Consider the following 23813-nt stretch of genomic DNA (forward strand, 5'->3'; position numbering starts at 1 on the left):
TAAGAGTCTATTCAGATTGACCACACATCGGGTAGTGCCGACTGCGGTTTTTTCTTGATAGATTTATTCATTGAATTAAATAGAATAGAATTAACAAAAATCTGCAATCAGAAAATTAAAAACAGATAGGGATAGGTGTCGCTCTGGTTTTAACTGGCAGAAAAAAAAAAATTGTTGACACATTCCCTTTAATTCCCTTTCGTTGTCGTCATACTGCATAGGTGGCTGTTTCTGACCGCAACTATTAGCAATAATGGTTTCAGTCCTGAGGGAGCCATATCCATCACTGCAAATTAGTGAGAGAATCATTTGATTATGAGGTTGAGTAAAAACGCATTTAGATTTTTCAGGAGATTTTAGAAAGGGATTTCTTATACGTTCTTTAAAACGGAGGTTCTTGGATGCTGCTTTGATGATTATTTCCTTAAAATGGTTGTTTATACAGTATATAGGGCAGAATGGGCTCAACACGCAGGAAGTGTCTGGAGAGCCATTCGCTCACTGAGGTGGGCATGCATCTCCTAGCATTTCCTGTGTGTCAAGCCAAGATCATGAAGCAAAGACCCAATAAGCCTCAGAATGGAAGCAGTGAGGTGAGTCATTTAGTTTTTTTGCCCATTCAGTCCAATATACAGGGTGGCCCACAAAAAAGTATCCTGCCTCCAGCTATAGTATGACAAGATGAACGAGCAAGTGGATAGTTTTTTTTTTAAATTACCCACAAGTCACAAAAAATGCTAAAAGTGGTCCCCGTTCACGTCTCTGCATCTTTGGGCACGTTGGATTATGCTGGCTGGTACGGCTAGTGATGCTGCGGATGGTGTTTGTGAGGTTCATCTAGGGCAGGGGTGCACAACCTTTTTTGGTCTGAGGGCCGCATTGTCACATCGCTCTATTTCAAGGGGCCGCAAAGTACACAGGCCGATGTAAAGTGACTGGGGAGGAATGATCGCTATCACAGTCATTCCTCCTTCATTTAGTTACATTGACTATCAGTAGCACATCCCTGATCACACAGAGATGTGCGGCACGATTATACTGCCCTATGAAGACGTGTTTCCAATAATTGACCTGAATATCTCGCTGCTGGCCCTGGAAAAATACTAACAGTGGCCCCGTTTTGCAGTCGGGTACAAATTGATGGAAGTCCGGGCCAACAATACCATATTGTGGCACATTATACCGCCCCACAGTTCATTACACAATACTGCCCCCATGAGCACAAAATACATCCCCAAAAACTCTCACTGGCTGGCCGTGAGGAGGGCCCAGGCAGCCCCCTGGGAAGTTTCCCTGTGAGATCTATGGCTAATCCACCCTGGCTTAAAGGAATTTCCCAGTAAAAATGAATTTTTAACATGTTCTTGCAGCATGGCCCCTTAAACCGAAGAGTTATACTTACCTGCTCCCGGCACTGATTACACCTGTCAGTGCATGGCCATGGTCACATTTACCTCTGCAGCCAATCACTGGCTTCAGCGGTGATGTGGCCACAAGCAGCCTGTCACTGCTGCAGCCAGTCATTGACTGGAGCGGTGTATGTGACCAGGGTCATGCACGGACAGGGCAGCGGGGGCAGGGCAGAATGGAGCAGGTAAGTATGCATCTTCTGGTTCAGGGGCCACGCTGAAGGAACTTGTTCATAAATAAGTGATTTTCCTCACTGCAGAGGCCGTGCTCCCTGGTTATTACCGCTTCCTGCCAGTTACAGGCGCCCTGCAATAACCAGTAAGCACTTTCTCTTACTAGTGGGGAAAGCGCTTATTGGTTAACACTTTAATAACCAGGCCTGAAAAGACACTTTTTTTGTGTTTTTGTGCACCTGGTGGTTCGAACGGTTGTAACTTTTTTATGTGTTGGGACTGCCAAAATAATTTTTGCAACAATTTCTCACTTGACAGATAGGGACTTTTTTTTCAAACTATAGCTTCTTATTCTTTAAATATGCAAACGGACACCAAAATAAATTATTATAATTAGTTCCCTATTTTGTGTCGGTCGTTTTGTTATATTTATATGTATAGTTAGTTTCACATGAATGGGGCGATAATGGCAACGGTTTTGGTTGGTGTGGGTGTTTTTTCTTTTATGTATTTTATTATTTTTCATCTTTTTTAACTTAATTTTTTATATATTTCTGCTACAAATAATATCCCCCAAGAGGTCATAAAAAGACCTTTTGGGGGACACTGACACTTTTTGTGAATTTTTCACTATTTTTATTTTTTATTTATTACTTTTATTTGTATTTTAATATTTTATTGTATTCTTTTTTTTATAATTGGTTTATTACTTATTATTTAAATATATTTTTGCCACATAATATCTCCCCCAAGAGGTCACAAAAAGACTGTTGGGGGACAATAAACACTCTACTATTTTGCATTTTTCTTTTTCTTTTATTTGCATTTTATTATTTTTTTATTTTTCATTTTCTATATTTATTTTTAAATATATTTTTGCCACATAATGACAAGGGATCATAAAAGGACTGTTAGGGGGCAGTGAACACTCTTTTATTTTTCCTTTTATTTGTATAATAATTTTTTTTTATAATTTTCAATTTTTTTGCCACATCATATTTTATTTTATTTTTTATTTTATTTGTGATTTATTATATTTTTAAAATAATTTTTTAACTTATTTAATATATTTTTTTCCACATAATTTGTCCCCAAGAGGTCACTGAAAGACCTTTGGGGACACAGACTTTTTTTTTGCACTATTTCCACTGTAACTGGGGCATCCAAAGGAGCCCCAGTTACAGGGGAAACCAGCCTGCGGTGGGGGCATTGTACACAGGCATAGCTGATCAGGTCACCTAACCCTGCAGCTCAGCGCTCCTCTGCCCCCAAGCCGGGTCCACCCTACATAGCGCTCACCTGTGTGAGGAGAAGGCAGAAGCGCTGATAAACTGCTTCTGCCTTCTCCTCGGCTCCCCCGCTGTCACTGACAGCCGACGACCTGTCCTGCTCCTGCTACAGTGCAGGGGCAGGAGCTGTAATGATTCATCGCGCGGCGCTGCGGTCAGAAACACAGCTGATTTTACGATCAGCTGTGTTTCTGTCCAGGAGGACGGGGGCCGCAAATCTTGGCTCTGGGGGCCGCATGCGGCCCGCGGGCCGCAGGTTGTGCACCCCTGATCTAGGGGATGTGGATTGTTAGAGGACACTTTCTGGTTTACATTTCCCCACAGATAAAAATCGCTTGTGGACAAGTCTGGGGGACGTGGTGGGCATAACCCCTTGGTTCCACAATCGCTATTCACTGCTCCAGGGAGAACGCCATCTTTCTGACACAATAGGCCACTTTTATCAAACTGAATAGATGCCTATAGCAACCAATCAGAGCTCAGTTTTTATTTCCTTCAGGGCTCTGAAAAAAATGAAAGCTGAGCTCTGATTGGTGGTTATGGACAACTAAGACAGATTTACTATTAGGCAGTTTGATTTGAAGATATCGGAGGCGGACTACGGTTTCGTGGGCCACCCTGTATAAAAATGTAACTCCTTTAAGTACATTTGTGGAACAAGCTTCCTGCAAATGGAGTTGTTGACTTCAGCATAGTGAAAGGAAACCTGGGAAAGCCAGTGACTGTTTTAAAACTCTCTGTTTGAGACTACAGGTGTACAAGAAATGTAAATTTAAGAAGACTTGCATACTCTCTCCGTTAGGTCAATTTCCGTCTCCATGCGTCAGTCTTGAAGCTGCTGGATAAAAACGACCAGGAACTAGATTCTAAAATGTTGTTCACCGTTATGAAGGATGCCACGGAAGGGCCATTTGCTAAGGGAGAGGAGAAAAATGCACCAAAACCAACAGAGAAGTATGTTTTCTTTGTATAGATATGACTATTTCCTTTATATACATGTGTACACTACTAGTTAATACTCTGCATAGCCCATCACTGTTTCTGTCTGTCCTTGCTGCGCCCTGCTAAAGCCTGGCACAGCACATTGGTGCAGGGTATCAGAGTTTTCAGCGCAGCGGGCACAGGTGGGAGCAGGTATGTGAGCTGTTTTCAGTACGGTACTTGCTGCAGAGCAGATTGTAGAACACAGAATCCATGCACCGCATACATAGGTACAATGTACGGATTCTGTATGTTCTACAGTGAAAAGCGCTGTGGAGTGGACTGAACTTCAGGTGCCTGTTTTGCTAGAAAAACAATAAAATCAATCATGGTAATAAAATACATTTCAAAAATTATATTTAGGGTATTTGTAAACATTTTTCTGAAGGTTTAGTACACTTTAACAATTTTTGCACCAGAAATTTGTCACAATTATACCAGAAAATCTACTGTACAGCAGCTCCTTGCTGGTATAGATTTCATTTTCTGACGCTCAGACTGCATTTTATGACATAAGTGCCAGTCCTTGGTCTAAAAGCCAGTAATGGTGTGGTTTATGTTCCACTTAAATTACATACCTTAAAGGCTATAGATACACGTTCAGGGCAATATTTTTATGATTGCATTTCTTTTTTCATTTTGGGCTAAAGATAATTTTTTCAATTGGTCATTAAAAAAAAATCTGCCATTTTTGAGATACAGGGGTTAAAAATCAGTCTGTTTACAGAGTATCACTTTTAAGTCCTGTAAGCTGGCAGCTCATGTGAAGCATTATCTCTGATCTCCTGACCTTATAAACACTCATTATAACTTAATTTATCAAACTAATAAGGATATGGGTTAAATGAGTGTTTGTTTATGAGGTCAGGAGATTAGAGATAAGGCTTCATATGAGATGTCAGCGATGAGACTGAGAAGTGATACTCTGCAAAGAAACGGACTTTTAACCCCTGTATCTCAAAAATGACTCAAAATGTTTAATATGGACCAACTGAAGAAATTATTTAAATTCAAAGTGAGTGAAATGCAATCATCAAAAGTTGCCCGGAAGGTGTCCATAGCCTTGAAAGAGGTTCTTCATCTAAATAAATGTTATTAAAGCTGAATGGTAACAAATGTTGGGATGAGGAAAGGAATGACGTGACTACCGAGAATGTGCTTTTCCCCTTTTCTGCTGTCATCACAGGCGTTGAGTTTAGCACCTGAATTATTAGAGATGGGCTAGTATTAGGTGTGCGCTGCCTAACAACTGCACTTTTTTGAATAACCCCATTGACCTGCATTGGGTCATGATGATATCCGTTTTAAAGACAGCACGCTGAAGAAAATTATGCTTAAAGAAGTTGCCTGCTTCAGACAACTACTATTCACAGGCCCTGTTAGGGCATTCGTTTGTGGGGGGAAAAAGGCAGTGTATCACACAGTACCCCCTCTATTGGTCCCAGTTCCCACACTCCTGGTAAATAGCACATTTTGGCCAGCCAGACATTGCTGCTGCAGGGGAAATGCAGTATCCCATGTCAGCCGTGCAGATGAATGTTTTGGGTCTACCAGAATGCCAGTCTTTTTTTATAAAACGGTTTTACATTCTGGCTCATAGAGGGGGTTACCAAGCAGAGGACCCTACTCTGTAACATACATATGCCCTAATCTTAAAGATATGATCTCATTAATTAAATGGCTCATTGACTTCAATGTTGTTTTTTGCTTAAGGCTGAGTTCACACGAGCGTGTCCGGATAAGGTCCGGATGCGTTGCGGCAAACCCGCGCGAGTAGGTCCCCAATTGCAGTCAGTTTTGACTGTGATTGCGTTCCGTTGTTCAGTTTTTAAAAAACTGACTGTGGTACCCAGACCTGAACTTCTTCACAGAAGTTCAGGTTCGGTGTTGTGTAGATGTTATTATTTTCCCTTATAACATGGTTATAAGGGAAAATAATAGCATTCTTTAATACAGAATGCATAGTAGGTGGTCAATTGAGGGTTAAAAAATAATTAACTCACCTTCTCCTCTTGATCGCGTAGCTGCCGGTCTCTTCTTACTTCTTTAATCATGAGCTGCCGGCTAAAGGACCTGTGGTGACGTCAGATCACATGGTCCAATCACATGGTCCATCACCACGATGATGGACCATGTGATTGGACCATGTGATGTGATGTCACCACAGGTCCTTTAGCCGGCAGCTCATGATTAAAGAAGTAAGAAGAGACCGGCAGCTACGCGATCAAGAGGAGAAGGTGAGTTAATTATTTTTTATTTTTTATCCCTCAATTGACCACCTACTATGCATTCTATATTAAAGAATGCTATTATTTTCCCTTATAACCATGTTATAAGGGAAAATAATACAGTGAATAGACTGTCAACTAGCAACCATTCGTGAAAATCGCACCGCATCCGCACTTGATTGCGGATGTTTGCGATTTTCACTCAGCCCCATTCACTTCTATGGGGCCTGCGTTGCGTGAAAAACGCACAATATAGAGCATGCTGCGATTTTCACGAAACGCATAAGTGATGCGTGAAAATCACAGCTCATGTGCACAGCCCCATAGAAATGAATGGGTCCAGATTCAGTGCTGGTGCAATGCTTTCACCTCCCGCATTGCACCCGCGCAGAAATCTCGCCCGTGTGAACTCAGCCTAAGTTTCCCCACACTGTCCCATCAAAGGAAATGAGGACTCCTTCTCAGTTCCCCTGGTGATAATAGCTGATCGCTGGGGACCTGTTGTGTTCTAAGAGGTTGTCCAAGTTAGACAAGGCCTTAAAAGGGGGTTTTCCCCATAAGACTTATTGCCTTTTATATAGTCCATTGTAAAAAAAAAAAAAAAATGTTTCCAAAAATTTCAGCTGCTTCTGTGTTACAAATTTACCTGAAACCCATGTCTAAAATCAAGGAAGCCATTTGGAGAACTGTATTTCATCTTGCACAATATGCTGGTCAATGGGGATGGATCCGTTTTCACAAACACAATATGACACAATAGAAAACGGATCCGTCCCCCATTGACTTTCAATGGTGTTCAAGAGGCTATGTTGGCTATGTTAAAGATAATACAAACGGATCCGTTCTGAACGGATGCATGCGGTTGAATTATCTGAACGGATCCATCGGTGCAGATCTATGACGGATCCGCACCAAACGCAAATGTGAAAGAAGCCTTAACTGGAAAATAGAAATGCGCTGACTGCAGCCACGAAGAATGGTCATCAAAGTCTGACTTCTTACCACAACCAAGGGGCTTTTCAGCCATTTTTTCTGGCCACCTGCCACTTGGGCATTTTTCTTACACATTAACATCAGGGGTTAAATGCATCATTAACTACAAGGGTTATGTTGTTAGGGTGCTGTCTCTGACAATCTCAGCTGCTTTATCTGAAGGAGGCTTCATCCTGGTGCCTCCTTAGTGTCAGAATGGCAGTACCAAGCTCATACCACAAATTCCGCTCTAGCACATCTAGATACAAGTAACCCTTCTTTAAAGGGCTCACTAGTTTCATAGCATTAGAACAGGCTCACCTGTGTTCTGGGTAGCAGAATTGATCTGTCTTGGTCCCATCCCAATATGGGGTGTTGTCCTTTCACCTAGAATGTCCGATGTCCGTTCTCCCTGCTGCTACCGCATCCTCTGCACTTTGATTGACATTTCCAGGCACTGTGAACGCCATCACACCTGGCTCTGACTTCCCAAATTCTCGCATCTGCTCCATGTGGTTCAGTAACTGACGCAGGCGCAGTGCAGAGTAGAACTGCCGACCAGCCTCTTCCCTGTAGTAAGCCTGGGGCAGTAACTGAACTTGACTAAGCATACGCGAGACTTGAGAGGTCAAGGCCAGGCGCAATGATGTCTACAATGCCTGGACCTAGCAATCAAAGTGCTGCAGGCGCGGCAGCAGCAAGGAGAACAGATTCTCCTGGGGTATCAGCAATGCCCCGTTGCTCGTAGAGGCTCATTTGCATTTATTAAGACTTCATTTTAGGATTAAAGGGTTTGGAAGCCCCCTTTTAAAAAGGCTGAATTGGCACAGAGATGGGGAATAAGAAGGCCTGGCAGGACTGAAACTGCTTTAACAATTACCAGCATATTATTTAGGTGGGGAACCTTCTAACTTCTTAAGTACTTGACAATTATATCTTATTTATTTTTGTTATTGTGTCTTTTGCCTGTGCTCACAAATTAGGGAGAAGCATAGCACTTTGGATGAAGATTCTCACTCTTCAGCGGGGACGATGCCCGGCCCTGGGAATTCCATTCCTTTCTCCTCTGGTCCAGGTCTGACATCTCCACCTTACACAGCCACTCCGATTGACCACGATTACGTCAAATGTAAACCCCCCCGTCATCAGGCCACGCCGGACGGTACAGTCCCCCTTCTCAATACCACCAGCGCTGGGCACACCTCTGCTGGGGAGATGTGTTCAGGGGAGCATCTTCTGACCATCACCTACAGCTCTGGCTGGCACATTGGGTGACAGGGAAATGTTGCTGCTCACTAACCCACTCCTTACCCCTCTCGGCTGGATGCATTTATAGTGCTTCTGTTGCTGCATATGCCAAACCCAAACGGGACTGTTTTAAATTACTAGTTTATAGCATTTTATAGCAAAATATTTTTTATAGGAAAAAAAATAAGATTATGTTGGACAAAACTCGTGATTAAAGGGACATTGACAGGCCCAATAAGCATATTTAGGTATATATATGACAGTACGGGTCTTCTAAAGTGTATTAAAAGCATATAAGTATACCCCCTGTCCACCTTATAAATACAGTAAACTGAAGTTTTATAACCTGGTTGAATCGTCTTCATTCTGCCCAAGGGGCGGCGTTTCATCTCCACTTCTGCCCAGCCAGCCGCCCCCAACTGCCGTTTTGAAGTGCCGCCCAGCTCATCAATATTCACTTCGCTGGGCGGCTACTACTGTCCCCGACTTCACAAGATCCGGCGCATGCCCAATACAATCCTATGGGCATCGGCCTCCGTCTCATCTTCAGCACTAGTATTAACCCCTTCTGAGGTGTAAGAGAGCAGCGCTCTGAAGCGCTGCTCTGAACAGTGCCCGGCGCATGCGCATAACGCAGAGGCTGTAGCGGCCTCTAAGATGCAGACTGAACGCAGGCGCGATGTGATCCCAGCCAGTGAAGGTGCCGGGCGCATGCGCTGAAGATGAGACGGAGGCCGATGCCCATAGGATTGTATTGGGCATGCGCCGGATCTTGTGAAGGCGGGGACAGTAGTAGCCGCCCAGCGAAGTGAATATTGATGAGCTGGGCGGCGCTTCAAAACGGCAGTTGGGGGCGGCTGGCTGGGCAGAAGTGGAGATGAAACGCCGCCCCTTGGGCAGAATGAAGACGATTCAACCAGGTTATAAAACTTCAGTTTACTGTATTTATAAGGTGGACAGGGGGTATACTTATATGCTTTTAATACACTTTAGAAGACCTGTACTGTCATATATATATATATATACCTAAATATGCTTATTGGGCCTGTCAGTGTCCCTTTAAGGTTAGCTATCTCACTTCAGGTCTTTGTGTAGGCGAAGAATAGAATACCATGCTTGAATGCCTGTATGAAGGAAATTTATTTAGGTGGAAGGTCAGATGTATAGATCTTTATTTTAGCTTATCCCATAGTAATTGTTACTGGTAGAGTTATCCACATTTTATATTCTGTGTTTTCAAAGGTGGTCCTTGTCCCGTTTGGAGGCGGCTCTCACTGTCCTGAATGCCCCTTTCCTTCTGGCTGGTGGGGGGAACGATGCATGCTGATGGATTGGATTGTCCTCTTGCTTGGCCTAGTACAATTAATGCTCTTCTGCAAAATTATGAGATCCAAAGTGCTTTCAGACAATCATAAAGTGCCTATGAAAGATTTCCAAATCAAATACCTACATCACTTGACCCATCATTGTGATCTGAAGGTCTCCTTTATGAATTTCAGACATCCAAATCTCCTAAATATTAATTTACTTATAATTTCAAGCCATATGTTACAGATTTTTCCCCCCAGTTCTTTAATTTACTGAACTGAAGGAGCATGCTACTGGTGGGATTTGCCAGTAGGCCATTCTAGGACATGGACAAGTGCCACCACAGTGTGAAATGTTGCTGAGCTGGGCAATACAATTCTGTACTGTCGGAAATTTGTCACCTGTAGACTTGGCCTCGATTACCCCCTTCTGCCTGATTGTTTGCATCTTTCACGAGAGGATCCAAACCTGTACTTACCTTTTGTTCTTTACCTCCCTGCTTTAACTGGCTGCTTCCAAGCTTAGCCTTCTTGTACTGAGCGATAGAAGATGTATTTGACAGTGATATCATATAGATGTTTTAGAAATGTATTAGGAACGTGTGTGTAGTTGTTTTTGTCTTTACCGTGGCCTTATCTTATACAACGTATATGAAAATGATTTTTGTATTTGAAAGTTTATATTTACATTTCTGACACACTTAGGTCTGTATTTTACACTTTCTGTACATCGATCAGCAATAACATTAAAACCTGATACACCATCGTTTAGGTACCCTTCAAGTCCTGAAAGTTACGAGGTGGGGCCTCCATAGCTACTGGTTTTTCCACCACATGCCACAGGTTGCTTGATCGATTGAGATCTGGGGAATTTGGAGGCCAAGACAACACCTTGAACCCTTTGTCATGTTCCTCAAAACATTTCTAAACAAGTTTTGCAGTATGGCAGAGAGCATAACCTGTTGAAAGAGGCCACTGCTGTTAGGGAATATCATTGCCATGGAGTAGGTGTACAACAATTTCTAGGTAGGGGTACCTAATTTTTCAGACCAGGCCAACTTCATCTCACAAAAACGTATTACAGTTAGTTCCCAGAAATTAGTTGTATTTCTACGGAATAGATAAATCTGAGCTTGAGTTCTCTGAGGAAAGTAGGTGAGCACATCTATTGGGCACATCAGAAATTGTCACTTGTAGCCTACATCCTTGTGTGAAGCCTCCCTTCAGGTACAGATAATAATGAACCCCCTTGTGTACACATACTGTACATGCTTATGATGTGAAAACTTCTCCTGCAATGTGTTTGCAGAAATGCTCTATGGAGAAGTTATTCATTCCAATTAATATCTACCCTCATGTGACTTACCCTCTAATTTACCTATTACTGATGCACCTTGCAGACTCTTGTATTCAAGACCAATGTTAAATATGTTGTCTCACAAAGACATGAGCCCTTTTTAAATAATATCTGTCCAAGGATCAGCTAATCCCCATCAGTCCTACGTCAGCTTAAAGGGGACCTGTCACCTCTCCTGACTTATAACTCTATGTTGTGCTGTCCCTTTGTTATTCGTGCTAGAAGTGTATTAATGAATTCCAAGCAGTCTTCAAGGGGTTTTCTGAGATTTTTATACTGGTGACCTATCATCAGTATCTGATTGGTGGGGGTTTGACATCCGGGACCCGCCGCTGGCGCTCCTGTGATCGCTGCAGCCTTCTCTCTCTCACTTTTCTTAGGCTGAGTGACGACATGTTCATGTGTCACATGGCCTAGGCTCAGCTCAGCCCCATTCAAGTGAATGGGACTGAGCCCGATACCAAGCACAGCTGCTATACAATGTACAACGCTGTGCTTGGTGAGCTTCAAGAAGGCAGCAGTGCTCACAACAGCTGATCGGTGGGGTCCCTGGTGTCAGACCCCCACCGACCTGATACTGATGACCTATCCAGAGGGTAGGAAATCAGTATAAAAATCTCAGAAAATCCTTTTAAGGTCCAACTGTGTGTAACCAGTTATGGGTGTGTCCCTGTACAGTCTGGCACTGGCAGCACTGATTGGATAGTGTCATACTATGCACACCCCCAAGAGGTAATATCCCGAGGGCCCTTTATTGCTAAACTGCTAACAGGAATAATAAAGGAATGGCACAACATAGAGTCATAAAAACAAATTTGCCCAAATTGTTATTTTTATAGGGAATGCAAGTAGTTACTAAAACAGACGTGTTAGGGGAAGTAACAGGTCCTCTTGGTCCTCTATGCAGCCAGCCTTACATTTAGACTACAGCATCTTTTGCAGGACATTAAAGGGGTTGGCCACCTTTTGGGTGCTTTTCTGCAAACCCTCCTCCTGGCTAGACCTGTAAAAGGGAAGCATACTTACCTCCTCCCGCAGCTAGGTCCCGGCTCCTTCACTCCCTGGCCTTTGCTGCCTCAGTCCGGTCCCCTGCTGTAAGCATCTGCTTTGATGTTGCTGCAGCCAGTTGCTGGCCGCAGTAGTGACCTGCTCCCATTGGATCGCATGGCCAATTGACATGATGGAAAAGGAACGCCCAGTTCGGGGCGGGGGGGGGGGGGCATTTGCCAGAAAACCCTCCAAAAGGTGGCCACCCCCTTTAATGGCCAACCATGTAATAAGTGGTAGACTAGGTGTGCCAGAGCAATTGCCACTTTTGTTAAGTCTCGTAGAGATGCATCCCAAAAGAGAGACTCCATTCAATGATTTTTATTTGGAAGGACAAATGTAATGGGGTTGTCTTTATGAGACAGCCACTTAAAACTGGATGTACACATTAGAGCCACTAATAATCTTATCTGTATTGTGCCCATATGAGATACGCCTTAGCAGAGGGGTCTGGCAGTGGTACATTGCCCTACAGTAGATATACATGCTTCTCCAGTACAAATATGCACATTTATGGTGGAGTCTGAGCAGATAGCGGTCTCACAGACAGCGGTTAAGATGTTAACTGCTTTGCATTGCGTACCTTGTAAAGGTACTGGGTTATCCTGAATCCGAGCTGTTTTCTCAATTGTACTTGTCGACAAGCTTCTTAACAAACATTTCTGTGACCTTAGCTGAGCTCATATAATGTAGTGGGAGAATGCCTTTTCATTCATCAGATTACCGTATAAAGTCTGCTGTAAAGCTTGCATTTCCCAGAATGTAAATTGTGAGGATAATTTTAAGTCAGCCTCATTGAAAACATTGAGATAGCAAGAAATGCTTGGAGATTTTTAGCTCTGAAGCCTGCAGAATTGTGATTGCAGCTCTGAACTATAATACAGACTGTAATGCAATGCAGTTTATTCACCATTTATTTATGCACATTACAGGGATTTCCAGGAGTTAGATATTGATGACTTATCTTTAGGATAGGTCGTCAATATCTGTTTGTGGGGGGCTGGCTCCCAGCACCCCTGCCGATAAGTTGTTTGAAGAGGCCGTGGTGCTGACCACTGTGGCCTCTTCCTAGACCAATGATGCCTGGGCTGCAAAACCAAGCACAGCTGCTATACAATGAGCATCGCTGTGAAGAGGCTGCACACCGCCCATGCGAGAGCTGTGTCCGTTTAAACTGCTGATTGGCAGGGATGCTGGGAGTCGGATCCCCACCAGTCAGATATTGATGACCTATCCTGGAGAACCCCTATAAGGCTCCTTTCAAAGTGAATGGGGCCAGAGCGGACTTCCGGCAGCACTCATGGGCTAGCGTTAGCACGGATCCGGCAGCCTGCCGTAACCCTGCTTACGCTAATGGGAAAATAGCGTAATTCTGTAACTACATTGTAAAATGTTGTTCCAGTGTATTATAGGCTTTCAAGAAATACCCGGGGCAAACCAATGCACTACTTTATGCCTACAGCAGGGCCTGAGTTGGTGGGGTATTATTGAGGCATTTCAATAATGCCAAAGGGGGAATCTCTGTACCGTCACCTGAGGGACTGCAGTTTGCAAACCACCTTTTGCACCTCACTCTACAAGGGACTTAGTGGGAAAGGGTCATAAGTTGCACCAAAAGCAACCCAACCAGCAGGTTCTGGGGCTTAGGGGGTGGGCGGGGCTGACTGATTCACGCGCATAACAAAACACAAGGTGCATATTAAAATATATAACACTATATAACGACTATATAAACTTATATAAACTGACAATGGTCTCTGCTGCACTGTACCGTGTTTTTCGCCCTATCAGAGGAGAACAATAAGAAAAAAATATTTTTCATTACACCTCAGGTCAGACCAGCAATCAGACCCCCAATGTTAATCAGACCTCAGATCAGACCCCCCAATGGCTCAGATCAACCCCCAAACCTTTAGCCATCTATCAGCCCCCAATGTCAGCTATAAGCCCCCCCCCCCCCCCCATGTCAGCCATAAGCCCCCCCCCTAATGTCAGCCATAAGCCCCCCCCTAATGTCAGCCATAAGCCCCCCCCTAATGTCAGCCATAAGCCCCCCAATGTCAGCCATAACCCCCCCCAATGTCAGCCATAACCCCCCCCCCCCCCCCAATGTCAGCTATAAGCCCCCCCCCAATGTCAGCCATAAGCCCCCCCCTAATGTCAGCCATAAGCCCCCCTATGTCAGCCATATGCCTGCCCCTCATGTCTGCCCCATGTCCCCCAGGTCAGCCATCAGCCCCCAGTGCAAATACAATAAAATAAAAAAAACACTTACCTCTTCTGCTCCTGGTCACCATCGCGATCCTCTTCATTCTGCTGTCGGCTGGCTGTGTATAGCGGCGCAGCCCTGCACAGCCGATAGCCAAGCCGTGGACCAGGAAGCGGCGAGTACAGATCCTTCACCGCTTCCTGGTCCTTCTGTACTAATGAAGCGCTTCCATAATGGAAGCGCTTCATTAGTACAGAGTTAAAGACTGCCCTGATCGCCGCGGCCCGGCAAACCATCTTCCAGGGCCCGGTCCTGGGCCGCGGCCCGGCGGTTGGGGACCGCTGCATTAGGGCAAAACTGATCCGTTTTGGATCGCTTGTGAGAGCCCTGAACGGATCTCAGAAACGGAAAGCCAAAACGCCAGTGTGAAAGTAGCCTTAGCCCACACCATTATAGATTTAGTTGTAAATGTTTGTAGGTAATATAAAAATAAGAAGTCCCAGTAGTAACCTCTCCTGTGATGTACCCTGAAAATCAGTGACAAAAAATAAGTGTAGTGCATGTAACTATGTTTCATTTCATGCATGTCATATGGTTGGGCCTTTACATAATGTAATTTTTGTTAGAATGTATAAAAAACATTACAATACGTGTTGCCTTTTGTCATGGAGCACAGTCCTAACTATTCTGTCCATTCATCTAACAATCTATGTCCCATGTCTATCTAGGTCTTGTAATATTGGAGCTAATAATTCTCTGTACCTAATGTAAGTGAAAAGGCTTAATGTTCTATAAATGGAGGATACCAGGTGATGTTGAAAGGATGTTTGTTGACTTGTCCTTCCCTGTCCCTTGTCCTTTGCTCTTGCTGCTTCTTTTCACTGCTTGCTGGTGGAGGGGTGTCTATGAGCTGGCTACGTGACTGACGGCACGTCTCCCTTCTCTTAGAACGCAGCCAGGACAGTATGGTGGTTGTCCTTTCAGACTGTAGCTCAACAGAGGACACATTTACTGAGCCAGCTAGCTCGCAGGACAGCACCAGGGGACTCTACTTGGAAAAGAAGTCCAGTTTATCTCACAGTACATCACATGGCAGAGATGTCCAGCTAGCAGCAGATGAGAAAGGTAATCTACGTCAAGGAGGTAGCTTGGCTACCCAGAACCATGATAATTTTTTTTATCTGCCTCACTCTTGGTCATCCTTTTTATTTTATTTTTTTCAAATGTACAATGCATACATTCATTGGAAACTAATATATATTCCCCTGTGGTAGATACTGTATGTACATCAGGTTGTATCAAACTCCCACAAGGTATAAGGACTGCTACTAAATGTTCTGTCTTGTGCACTCCAAACTTGCAGGAAGGACAGAAGAACAAGCGGAACAACCAGAGACCCCTAGCTCGCTGGAGCTGAAGGTTTCTCCTGAAGTTCAGACTTCCCCCACCTGCAGCACTCCTATAAGATCCTTACCACCCCCTTTCCCATTAGGAGATCCCAAAAAGAAACTGGAATCGACAGGAGATATGTCAGAGTACCCCCAATGTCTGCCTGAAGGTGCTGAAGAACAGCGCAAAGTCTTAATTGAGCAGTGCATTACTGCCTTCAAGTTATGTCTAAGCCGTTTCCCCCAGCACTACAAAAGCCTGTACAGGTTGGCTTACCTGTATACTAACGGCCATACTCACCAGGTAAGATCTGTGGAAGGCTCATTAACATAACATAGGGTGTTCATGCGTGCTACTGCGTTACAAATGCTATAGTGCAGTATCCCAGTGCTGTAGTGTGTACTGCCTTAGAATAAGCATCTTTAAGTGTTTCTTTGATGGTCACCATGAAGATCCTGAAACAGATCACTAACTGTCTAACAACTAAAGATGTTGTATGTATGATTTTAGAAACTTAAAGGGTTTTTTCAGAGTTTTATACTGATTACCTATCCTCTGGATAGGTCATCAGTATGTGATCTGTGGGGGTCCGACACCCGGGACCCCCCGCCAGTCAGCTGTTTGAGAAGACACCAGCGCTCACAGCAGCGCCCCTTCTCGCAGCTTACCCTAGGCCATGTGGCATCAATCTCATCGGTCACATGGCCTAGGCGCCACTCATCCCCATTGAGGTGAATAGGGCTGAACTGTGATACTAAGCACAGCCGCTATACAGTGTGCGGTGCTGTGCTTGGTGAGCCACAAGAAGGCCGTGACGCTGCTGCGAGCACTGGTGCCCTTTCAAACAGCTGATCTGCAGGGGTTCCAGGTGCCGGACCCCCACCGATCAGATACTGATTACCTATCTAGAATATATATCATCAGTATAAAAATCAGAAAACCCCTTTAAGTTTTGTCCCTTGGGTGGGACAAGCTCTGTTAATGGCCGAGGCAGGGATTTCAGGATACACCTCACATCCTGTGTACCTAAAATTCAGTATGATAATTGTTGGCTCAGTTCCCTACCACCAATGTCTAGTATTCTTATTTATACATGGAAGCACTGATGAAAATGTGGACAGGCAGAGGACATCAGAAAATGACCTGTTGTTTAAATCAAGTTTTTTTAAAATTTTGGTGCCATATTAGTCCTCATGGGGTTAATATCTTGCCTAGTGCAAAAGGCCTACAATTTTTGTATGTTTATGTTTTTATTTTTTTTCCTCTCTCGGTTGGCTATCAATCATTGTAAGGCAATTCTACCCTCTTACCTCAGACATCTGCGATTGAAGCTACGTCTGCCCCTGTGAGGATATGGCTACATGTTCAGGTTTTTTATGCAGGTTTGGAGGCCAAAATAAGGTGTGGATATAAAAGGAAAGTATAAATCCACTTGTGATTTTGGCTTCAAAAACTGCATCAAAAACCTGAATGTGTGGCTGTACACTTAGGGTGCTGCTAAATGTCGCGTCTGTGCTGAGTATTTGGTTTGGCAAAAAAAACGGGAAAAGGGAAACGCAACAAAACTGGATTACATTAATTACAAAATATATTAAGGTAATTTAAGTCTGCTCTGTGTTTCCTTTGGCTGGAAGAAAACTCACCATAAATGCAGGTAGTCGTTTCAAAAACCGCATTTGTTTTTACGGTGCGTTTTTCTGCCACATCAAAAACATAAAACAGCTACAACGTTTGGCAGCGTCTTTATAGCTAAACTGTTTATTAATATAGAGTTATACCTTTCACATATTTTTACTGCAAATTACCAAATTATGTCATAATGGATCTGGATAGATTGGATTGTAAGGTTATGCGCATGGGAAGGAATAATGCAAGTCACCCGTACATACTAAATGGTAAAACACTGGGTAACACTGACATAGAAAAGGACTTAGGAATTTTAGTGGACAGCAAACTAAGTTGCAGAAACCAGTGTCAGGCAGCTGCTGCCAAGGCCAATAAGATAATGGATTGCATCAAAAGGGGCATAGATGCCCGTGATGAGAACATAGTCCTCCCACTTTACAAATCACTAGTCAGACCACACATGGAGTACTGTGTACAGTTCTGGGCTCCTGTAAACAAGGCAGACAGACATAGAGCTGGAGAGGGTCCAGAGGAGGGCAACTAAAGTAATAACTGGAATAGGTGGAGTACAGTACCCTGAAAGACTATGCAGCACATTTATTAAGACCGTCGTTTTAGACGTCGGTCTTAATAAAGCCTCTGCTCTGGCAGTGGATCCGCCAAAGTTATGAAGAGTTATGTAACCCAGTTTCCTTGCTGTCTTACATTTAGGCCATTTTCTACGCCTAAAACAGGCGTAGAAAATGGTGAATGAAACGGCCCAACCCCCTCCGTGCCCACAGTTTTAGACCTCGCGTGAGCTAACTGTTGCGCAGCCATCTGCGTCCGAAATATGCCTAATTTAAGCGTATTTCAGTATACTAAATGACCCCCTATGTTATGTGCCAATGCAGTAGACTATAAACAGTAATGGATGTGTCTTCTACTTTCATGGAAGAATCAGATGGTCATGCCATGCTGAGACTTGTAGTTGAAAATGAATCTGTCACCAGGAAATTCATTGTTAAAACAGGTAGAATGCCTTGTAGGATTAGTTCAGCCGAATGTAATGATCCTTTTTACTAAGCGATCTGTTGCTTCATTGTGGAGAAAAAGTACATTTAACTAATAATCAAAAGAGCAGTTAAGTGCACCGAGGGACGACCCAAGCCACTCGGTGCACCCTTGACCTTCCTGCTGCCTTTGTCAGCCCCTCCCTCTCCTTGATTGACAGGGTCACGTTGCTGCATAGTCATATTGTACATTTATGAGCATATTTTCTCCTCCTCACCTGAGATGTTTATTGGCTTACATAAAAAGAAATAATAGTAGAAATTCAGTGACGTTATTGAACTGTGGAGCGTACAGTTATAGATCACATAGAAAAACTGCAGCTTTCCGAATTCAGAAAGAAACGGCTGTTTATTCGCCTTTCCCCGATTGTTTTTGTGTCTGCCATACATGCTGAGAAGACGACGTCATTCATTGATTTACTAAAGTTACCCTGTCAATCTGTGATTAGAAGTTCTATCAGCAGCCAGCACATGACAGCTATTGACAGATTCTTTTCTTTTCGACTAGTGTTCCTGCCGGTTTGAACGCTCTCCCATAGCAGCGGTATGTTTGTAGTGATTCATCTTGTATATGGGATGGCAGACCCTTGGGAGCAGAGCTATCCTCCCACAGTCTGTCAAGCCATGACACCGGAGTTAATACAAGCACTGCCTACACATTCTATGAACTAGTAGTTCCAGTGAGAAGGGGGAGCACGGACAAATTAACCTCTCTGCATTCTCTATCTTACATGACTCACTGGATTGTTTCCTTTGCTTTAATTGCTAAAAAATTCTAATTGTAATAGCGAGCATGGTACATCAGAGGTATGTTACTCAAGGATGCCTAATGGACGGTTAATAGAGAGGTCAGCTGTAATTTTTAGGAAAATTACCCACTAGCAGTAAATGGTTTAAATTGAAAATATATTACCATGACGAACCAGTTAAAAGGGGAACAAATGTCATTTAGGCTCCATTCACACGTCCGCAACGTGTTTTGCGGATCCGCAAGACACGGAAAGCGGCAATGTGCGTTCCGCATTTTGCGGACCGCACATTGCCGGCACTAATAGAATATGTCTGTTCTTGTCCACAATTGCGGACAAGAATAGGACATGTTCTATTTTTTTGCGAAACGGAAGTGCGGATCCGCAATTCCGTGTCCGGGCAGCACATCGTGCTGCCCCATAGGAATGAATGGGTCCACAATTCCGTTCCGCAAATTGCGGAACGAAATTGCGGACGTGTGAATGGAGCCTTAATATGTAGATAAAGTTAATACAAGGCACTTAGTAATGTATTGTTATTATCCATATTGCCTCCTTTGCTGGCTGCATTCATTTTTCCATCACATTATACACTGCTCGTTTCCATGGTTACGACCACTGCTTCAGCGCAGATAGGTGGTGACCAGGACAGGAGCTGCTGCGCATTCTCGCCTATGCGTGCTTCCAATGGCCACTAGAGTGCAAGCACAGCCACCACTGATGGATTGCAGGGTGGTCGTAACCATGGAAACGAGCAGTGTATAATCTGATGGAAAAATGAATCCAGCTAGCAAAGGAGGCAATATGGATAATAAAAATACATTAGTAAGTGCCTTGTAATTAGTGTTGAGCGAACTTCTGTTTTAAGTTCGGCGTCTAAAGTTCGGCTTCCGGTTAGCGGAGAATCCCGATATGGATTCCGAATTCCGTTGTGGTCCGTGGTAGCGGAATCAATAATCGGCCATTATTGATTCCGCTACCACGGACCACAACGGAATTCGGAATCCATATCGGGATTCTCCGCTAACCAGAAGCCGAACTTTAGACGCCGAACTTAAAAGAGAAGTTCGCTCAACACTACTTATAATAACTTTGTCTAGATAAAAAAAAACATCTGAGGAAGTAAGATAACCCCTTTAAATATCTTGCTGCCACTCTGGGGGTCCCCGGTGGTCCTGCAATAGTGACATCCCATAAGTAAATCAGGTGGCCGCTGCAGCTAACCTCTGCTTCAATGTATGGCACCTGACCACTGGGGCTAGTGAGTGGCTGCAACATTTAAGCATTAAAAAAGCAAAACGGTAAGCTTTACTTGGTTCATTACATCATTTTGGAGCTCTGTGAGTCAAAGAGAGCATGGTCTGTATGCAGATACTCCCTGCCAGCCAGTGAGAAGCACCGAAGATGCCCACCAGTCTACATCCTCCTGAACCAGACAGGAGGCAGCTATTTTCTGTAACCTTCCCATAGCGATGAGCACTTACCGAGGCATTTCTGAAAAGAGAACCCTTCTGGCAGAACATAGGATCAGGAATGTTGAGATCCAACATACTCAGTCCTCATATTCGCTGTCGAGGGACAGTTGAGATGCACGTTATATTGTCACAGGCAGGATCTGCCACCAGAACAAGTAATTTAGACACTATGGACACCTTTGGGGGGCAGTATTTTAAAATTATTGCATTGTACACATTTTGGGCTAAACACATTTTTTTCAATTGGTCTTTATAAACAAATTGTCAGCAGTTTTCTCTGGACAGCTATCAGATTCTGCCTGTAACCCTTATCTCTGAACGCCTGACAGCTCATAAATACTCATTATAGCTCAATTGTTATCAAATTGATAAGAATATGGCGTAAGGTGGGTTTAGACAGCGTGATGTAAAGCCGATTGTCAGGAAGGAAGCGTTCCTTCCCAACAGTCGGTTGCACATTCAGTGAAGGAGACCTCTTCATTTACATTCAGCAATATCCTTCACAGTATGAGGACGAGGGATCGCTATTGCAGTCGCTTGTCCCCATACAGTATCATTGTTTCTGGGTTGCAGATCACTGTTTAGACAGTGGTGTACCTGCACAACGACAGGATTACCCGGTGAATGAGCGTTTCACTCATCGAGTGATCCAGCTGCACCTTTAGATAAGCAGATTTCTCGCCCAGTTTCCTTGGGGGACACAGAAGACCTTGGGTATAGCTCATCTCCCTAGGAGGCGTGACACTAAGTGAAGACTGTTAAGCCCCTCCTCCACAGCTATACCCTCAGCCTGGAGAGAGAGACTGCCAGTTTTTGCTTAGTGTCCAAGGAGGCAAGACACTCCCTGCTCTGCAGGGCTGCTTTCTCCTTGTTTCAATTTTAGTTTTTTACTTTTTTATTTTATTTTTGTTCCAGATCATCAGGGATAACAGAGACGCACTAGACCTCTCTGTTCTCCCGGGGTTGAGCTGCGCCAGTGCCGGTCACCCGCACTGCTGCCTCCCCCACAGAAGGCAAGGTGGATCAGGGCAGCCTCGCTCCCCTACATCCCGCCAGCGCAAGGGTCGCCCGCACGCCAAGTCCCTCTCCCAGCGTCCTGCCACTACGGTGCCAGTAGCTGAAGGGGCGACCCTGCTGGAACGGACCGAGGGTGAAGACGACTATGGTAAGAGAGAGGCTTCTCCAGCCCTACGTCCCCCGTCCCCCCCCGGTCTCCTGCGTGCCTGACCCTATACTGGGCCTATGGACCCTTCTGCCCATGCTAGACCTAGGCTGGCTCCTGGGCTGTCGCAGGGCGACATTCTGCTCCCTCTCTCCTGGCCTCCAGGACATTGGCACCCTTCTCCCTACAAGAAGAATGCCTAGGGAGCTGCGGAGGTCCGCAACTAGCTGCCCCTGATGGAGGGGTTATGCAGGCGTCCACCCTCACAGACCCGGTCTCAGGGTCCCCCTCCCTCTTACCGGCCACTACTTCAGGGCCAGAGGGCCCGCGCCTTGCTGCCACTGACCCTCTCTACTCTCACGGACACCGTTCCAGGGGAAAGGAGGTTGTAGCTGCCGGCCATATGGAGCGCTGTTCTAGGCAGGTGCCCGCTCCAGGGGTGAAATGGCTGCCGGGTGCAGGGTCCTCACTTCCGGACAGCTGGGTGGGCACCGTGGCCTGCAAAATGAGCGCTTCAACAGCCCCGGCCGACCGTCGGAACAAAACTTGTGTTCCACTTCAAGGCCGCGATCCCGCTCTATCCGGGTCCCCGGCTCGCGGGGTGGGCACCCGCGGCCGGTATGTGCCGCTCCGTAGGCCCGGCTGGTACTTTAAGTACTGTGCGGCCCCGGTCATCCGGGCGCCGCTAAAAATTTAGGCCCCGGCTCTTACGGCCCGCGGGGTGGGCACCCGCGGCCGGTATGTGCCGCTCCGTAGGCCGGCCGGTACTTTAAATACTGTGCGGCCCCGGTCAGCCGGGCGCCGCTAAAAATTTAGGCCCCAGCTTCACGCTACTAGGCCGCAAATTCAGGCCTCTGTTGGAGGGGGCTGGAACTTCTCCAGGCGCGAATTCTTCCCGCCTGGAGGTTCCCCCGCCCCCAGAGGATCGCAGTGCCGCCCCCCAGGCCGGATCCCTGTTAACCCTTTGGGTACAGGCCGGCTTCCGATGAGCCTGTATGGGTGGATCTGTGCCCTGTAGGTGGCCCCCCCCTTTTATTTTATTTTTTTCTGCCTCAGTGAGGCTGTGTGTTAAAAAAAAAAAAAAAAAAAAAAAAAGAAAGTTTTTATTATATATATGACTTGTGGGCTGCGCAGGACGCTGCAGCCTCATCTCAGAGTGCTGCCTGTATACATGCCCCCCTTCCATAGGCGGCATGGTGTCGCGCTCCCCGGCTGCGGCGCTGCCAGGGTCTTTTTTTCCCCTTCTAGGTGGTTTTCTTGCCCTTTCCGCGCTACGGCGCTGGTCAAGTGCATGCCTTTTCTGTAGGCAACATTCGTCACCCTCTCCAGTTATGGTGCCTGCCATGTGCAGGACCCCCCTCCTGGGCGGGATACTGCACTCTCCCTAACTGCGGGTTGGCCTTGTGCATGATCCCCCTTTCATTGGCGGCCTACTGCAGTTTCTCCGGATACAATGCTGGCCATGTGCACGACCCCCTTCCATAGGTGGAACACGGCACTCTCACTGGGTTCGCTGCTGGCCATGTGCGTGCCCCCCTTCCATAGGTGGAACACGGCACTCTCACTGGATTCGCTGCCTGCCATAGGCATGACTCCCTTCTGTGGACGGCATTCGGCACTCTCACTGGATTCACTGTCAGCCATGTGCATGACCACCTTACATAGGCGGTATGATGTACTCTCATTGGATTCACTGCCGGCCTTGGGTATGCCTCCTTCCCGGGTGGCGGCATACATACACTCCCTCGGTCGGTGGTTGTTCTCTCGCCGGTACATTGTTGGCCATGTGCATGACCCCTATACATAGCGGGGTGCTTGCACTCTCTCTGGATCCGCGGCCAGCCATATGCATGACCCCTCTTCTGTGGGCGGTGTACGCACTCTCACTGGATTCGCTGCCGGCCATGGGCATGCCTCCTTCGGTGGCATACACACTTTCTCACCGACTGCTCGCATTCTCCCTGGATGCGATGCTGGACATGTGCCTGACCCCCCCCCCCCCCTTCCTTTTCTGGGCGGCATACTACACTCTCACCAGATACGTTGCTGGCCTTGAGCATGGCCTCTAACATGGGTGGAACGCTTGCGCTTCCATTGGATACGGTGCTGGCCTTGTGCGTGACCACCCCTCATTCCATG

General features: G+C 45.5%; 1 protein-coding gene across 6 annotated transcripts in view; it reads left to right on the forward strand.

Annotated features, from left to right (window-relative positions):
- Positions 1-23813, forward strand: part of CABIN1 (calcineurin binding protein 1) — a 196786-nt gene that overhangs the window by 96497 nt on the left and 76476 nt on the right. For 4 of the 6 annotated variants that reach the window (XM_040416393.1, XM_040416396.1, XM_040416395.1 and 1 more), the window contains exons 25-28: positions 3675-3826; positions 8037-8215; positions 15170-15346; positions 15585-15913. In XM_040416393.1, coding sequence (XP_040272327.1) covers positions 3675-3826; positions 8037-8215; positions 15170-15346; positions 15585-15913 — 837 coding nt within the window. The remainder of the gene's footprint in view (positions 1-3674; positions 3827-8036; positions 8216-15169; positions 15347-15584; positions 15914-23813) is intronic. The other 2 variants (XM_040416397.1, XM_040416398.1) reach the window with 1 other exon arrangement.

This window comes from Bufo bufo, chromosome 2 (assembly GCF_905171765.1).
Source record: "Bufo bufo chromosome 2, aBufBuf1.1, whole genome shotgun sequence".
NCBI classification, from domain to species: domain Eukaryota; kingdom Metazoa; phylum Chordata; class Amphibia; order Anura; family Bufonidae; genus Bufo; species Bufo bufo.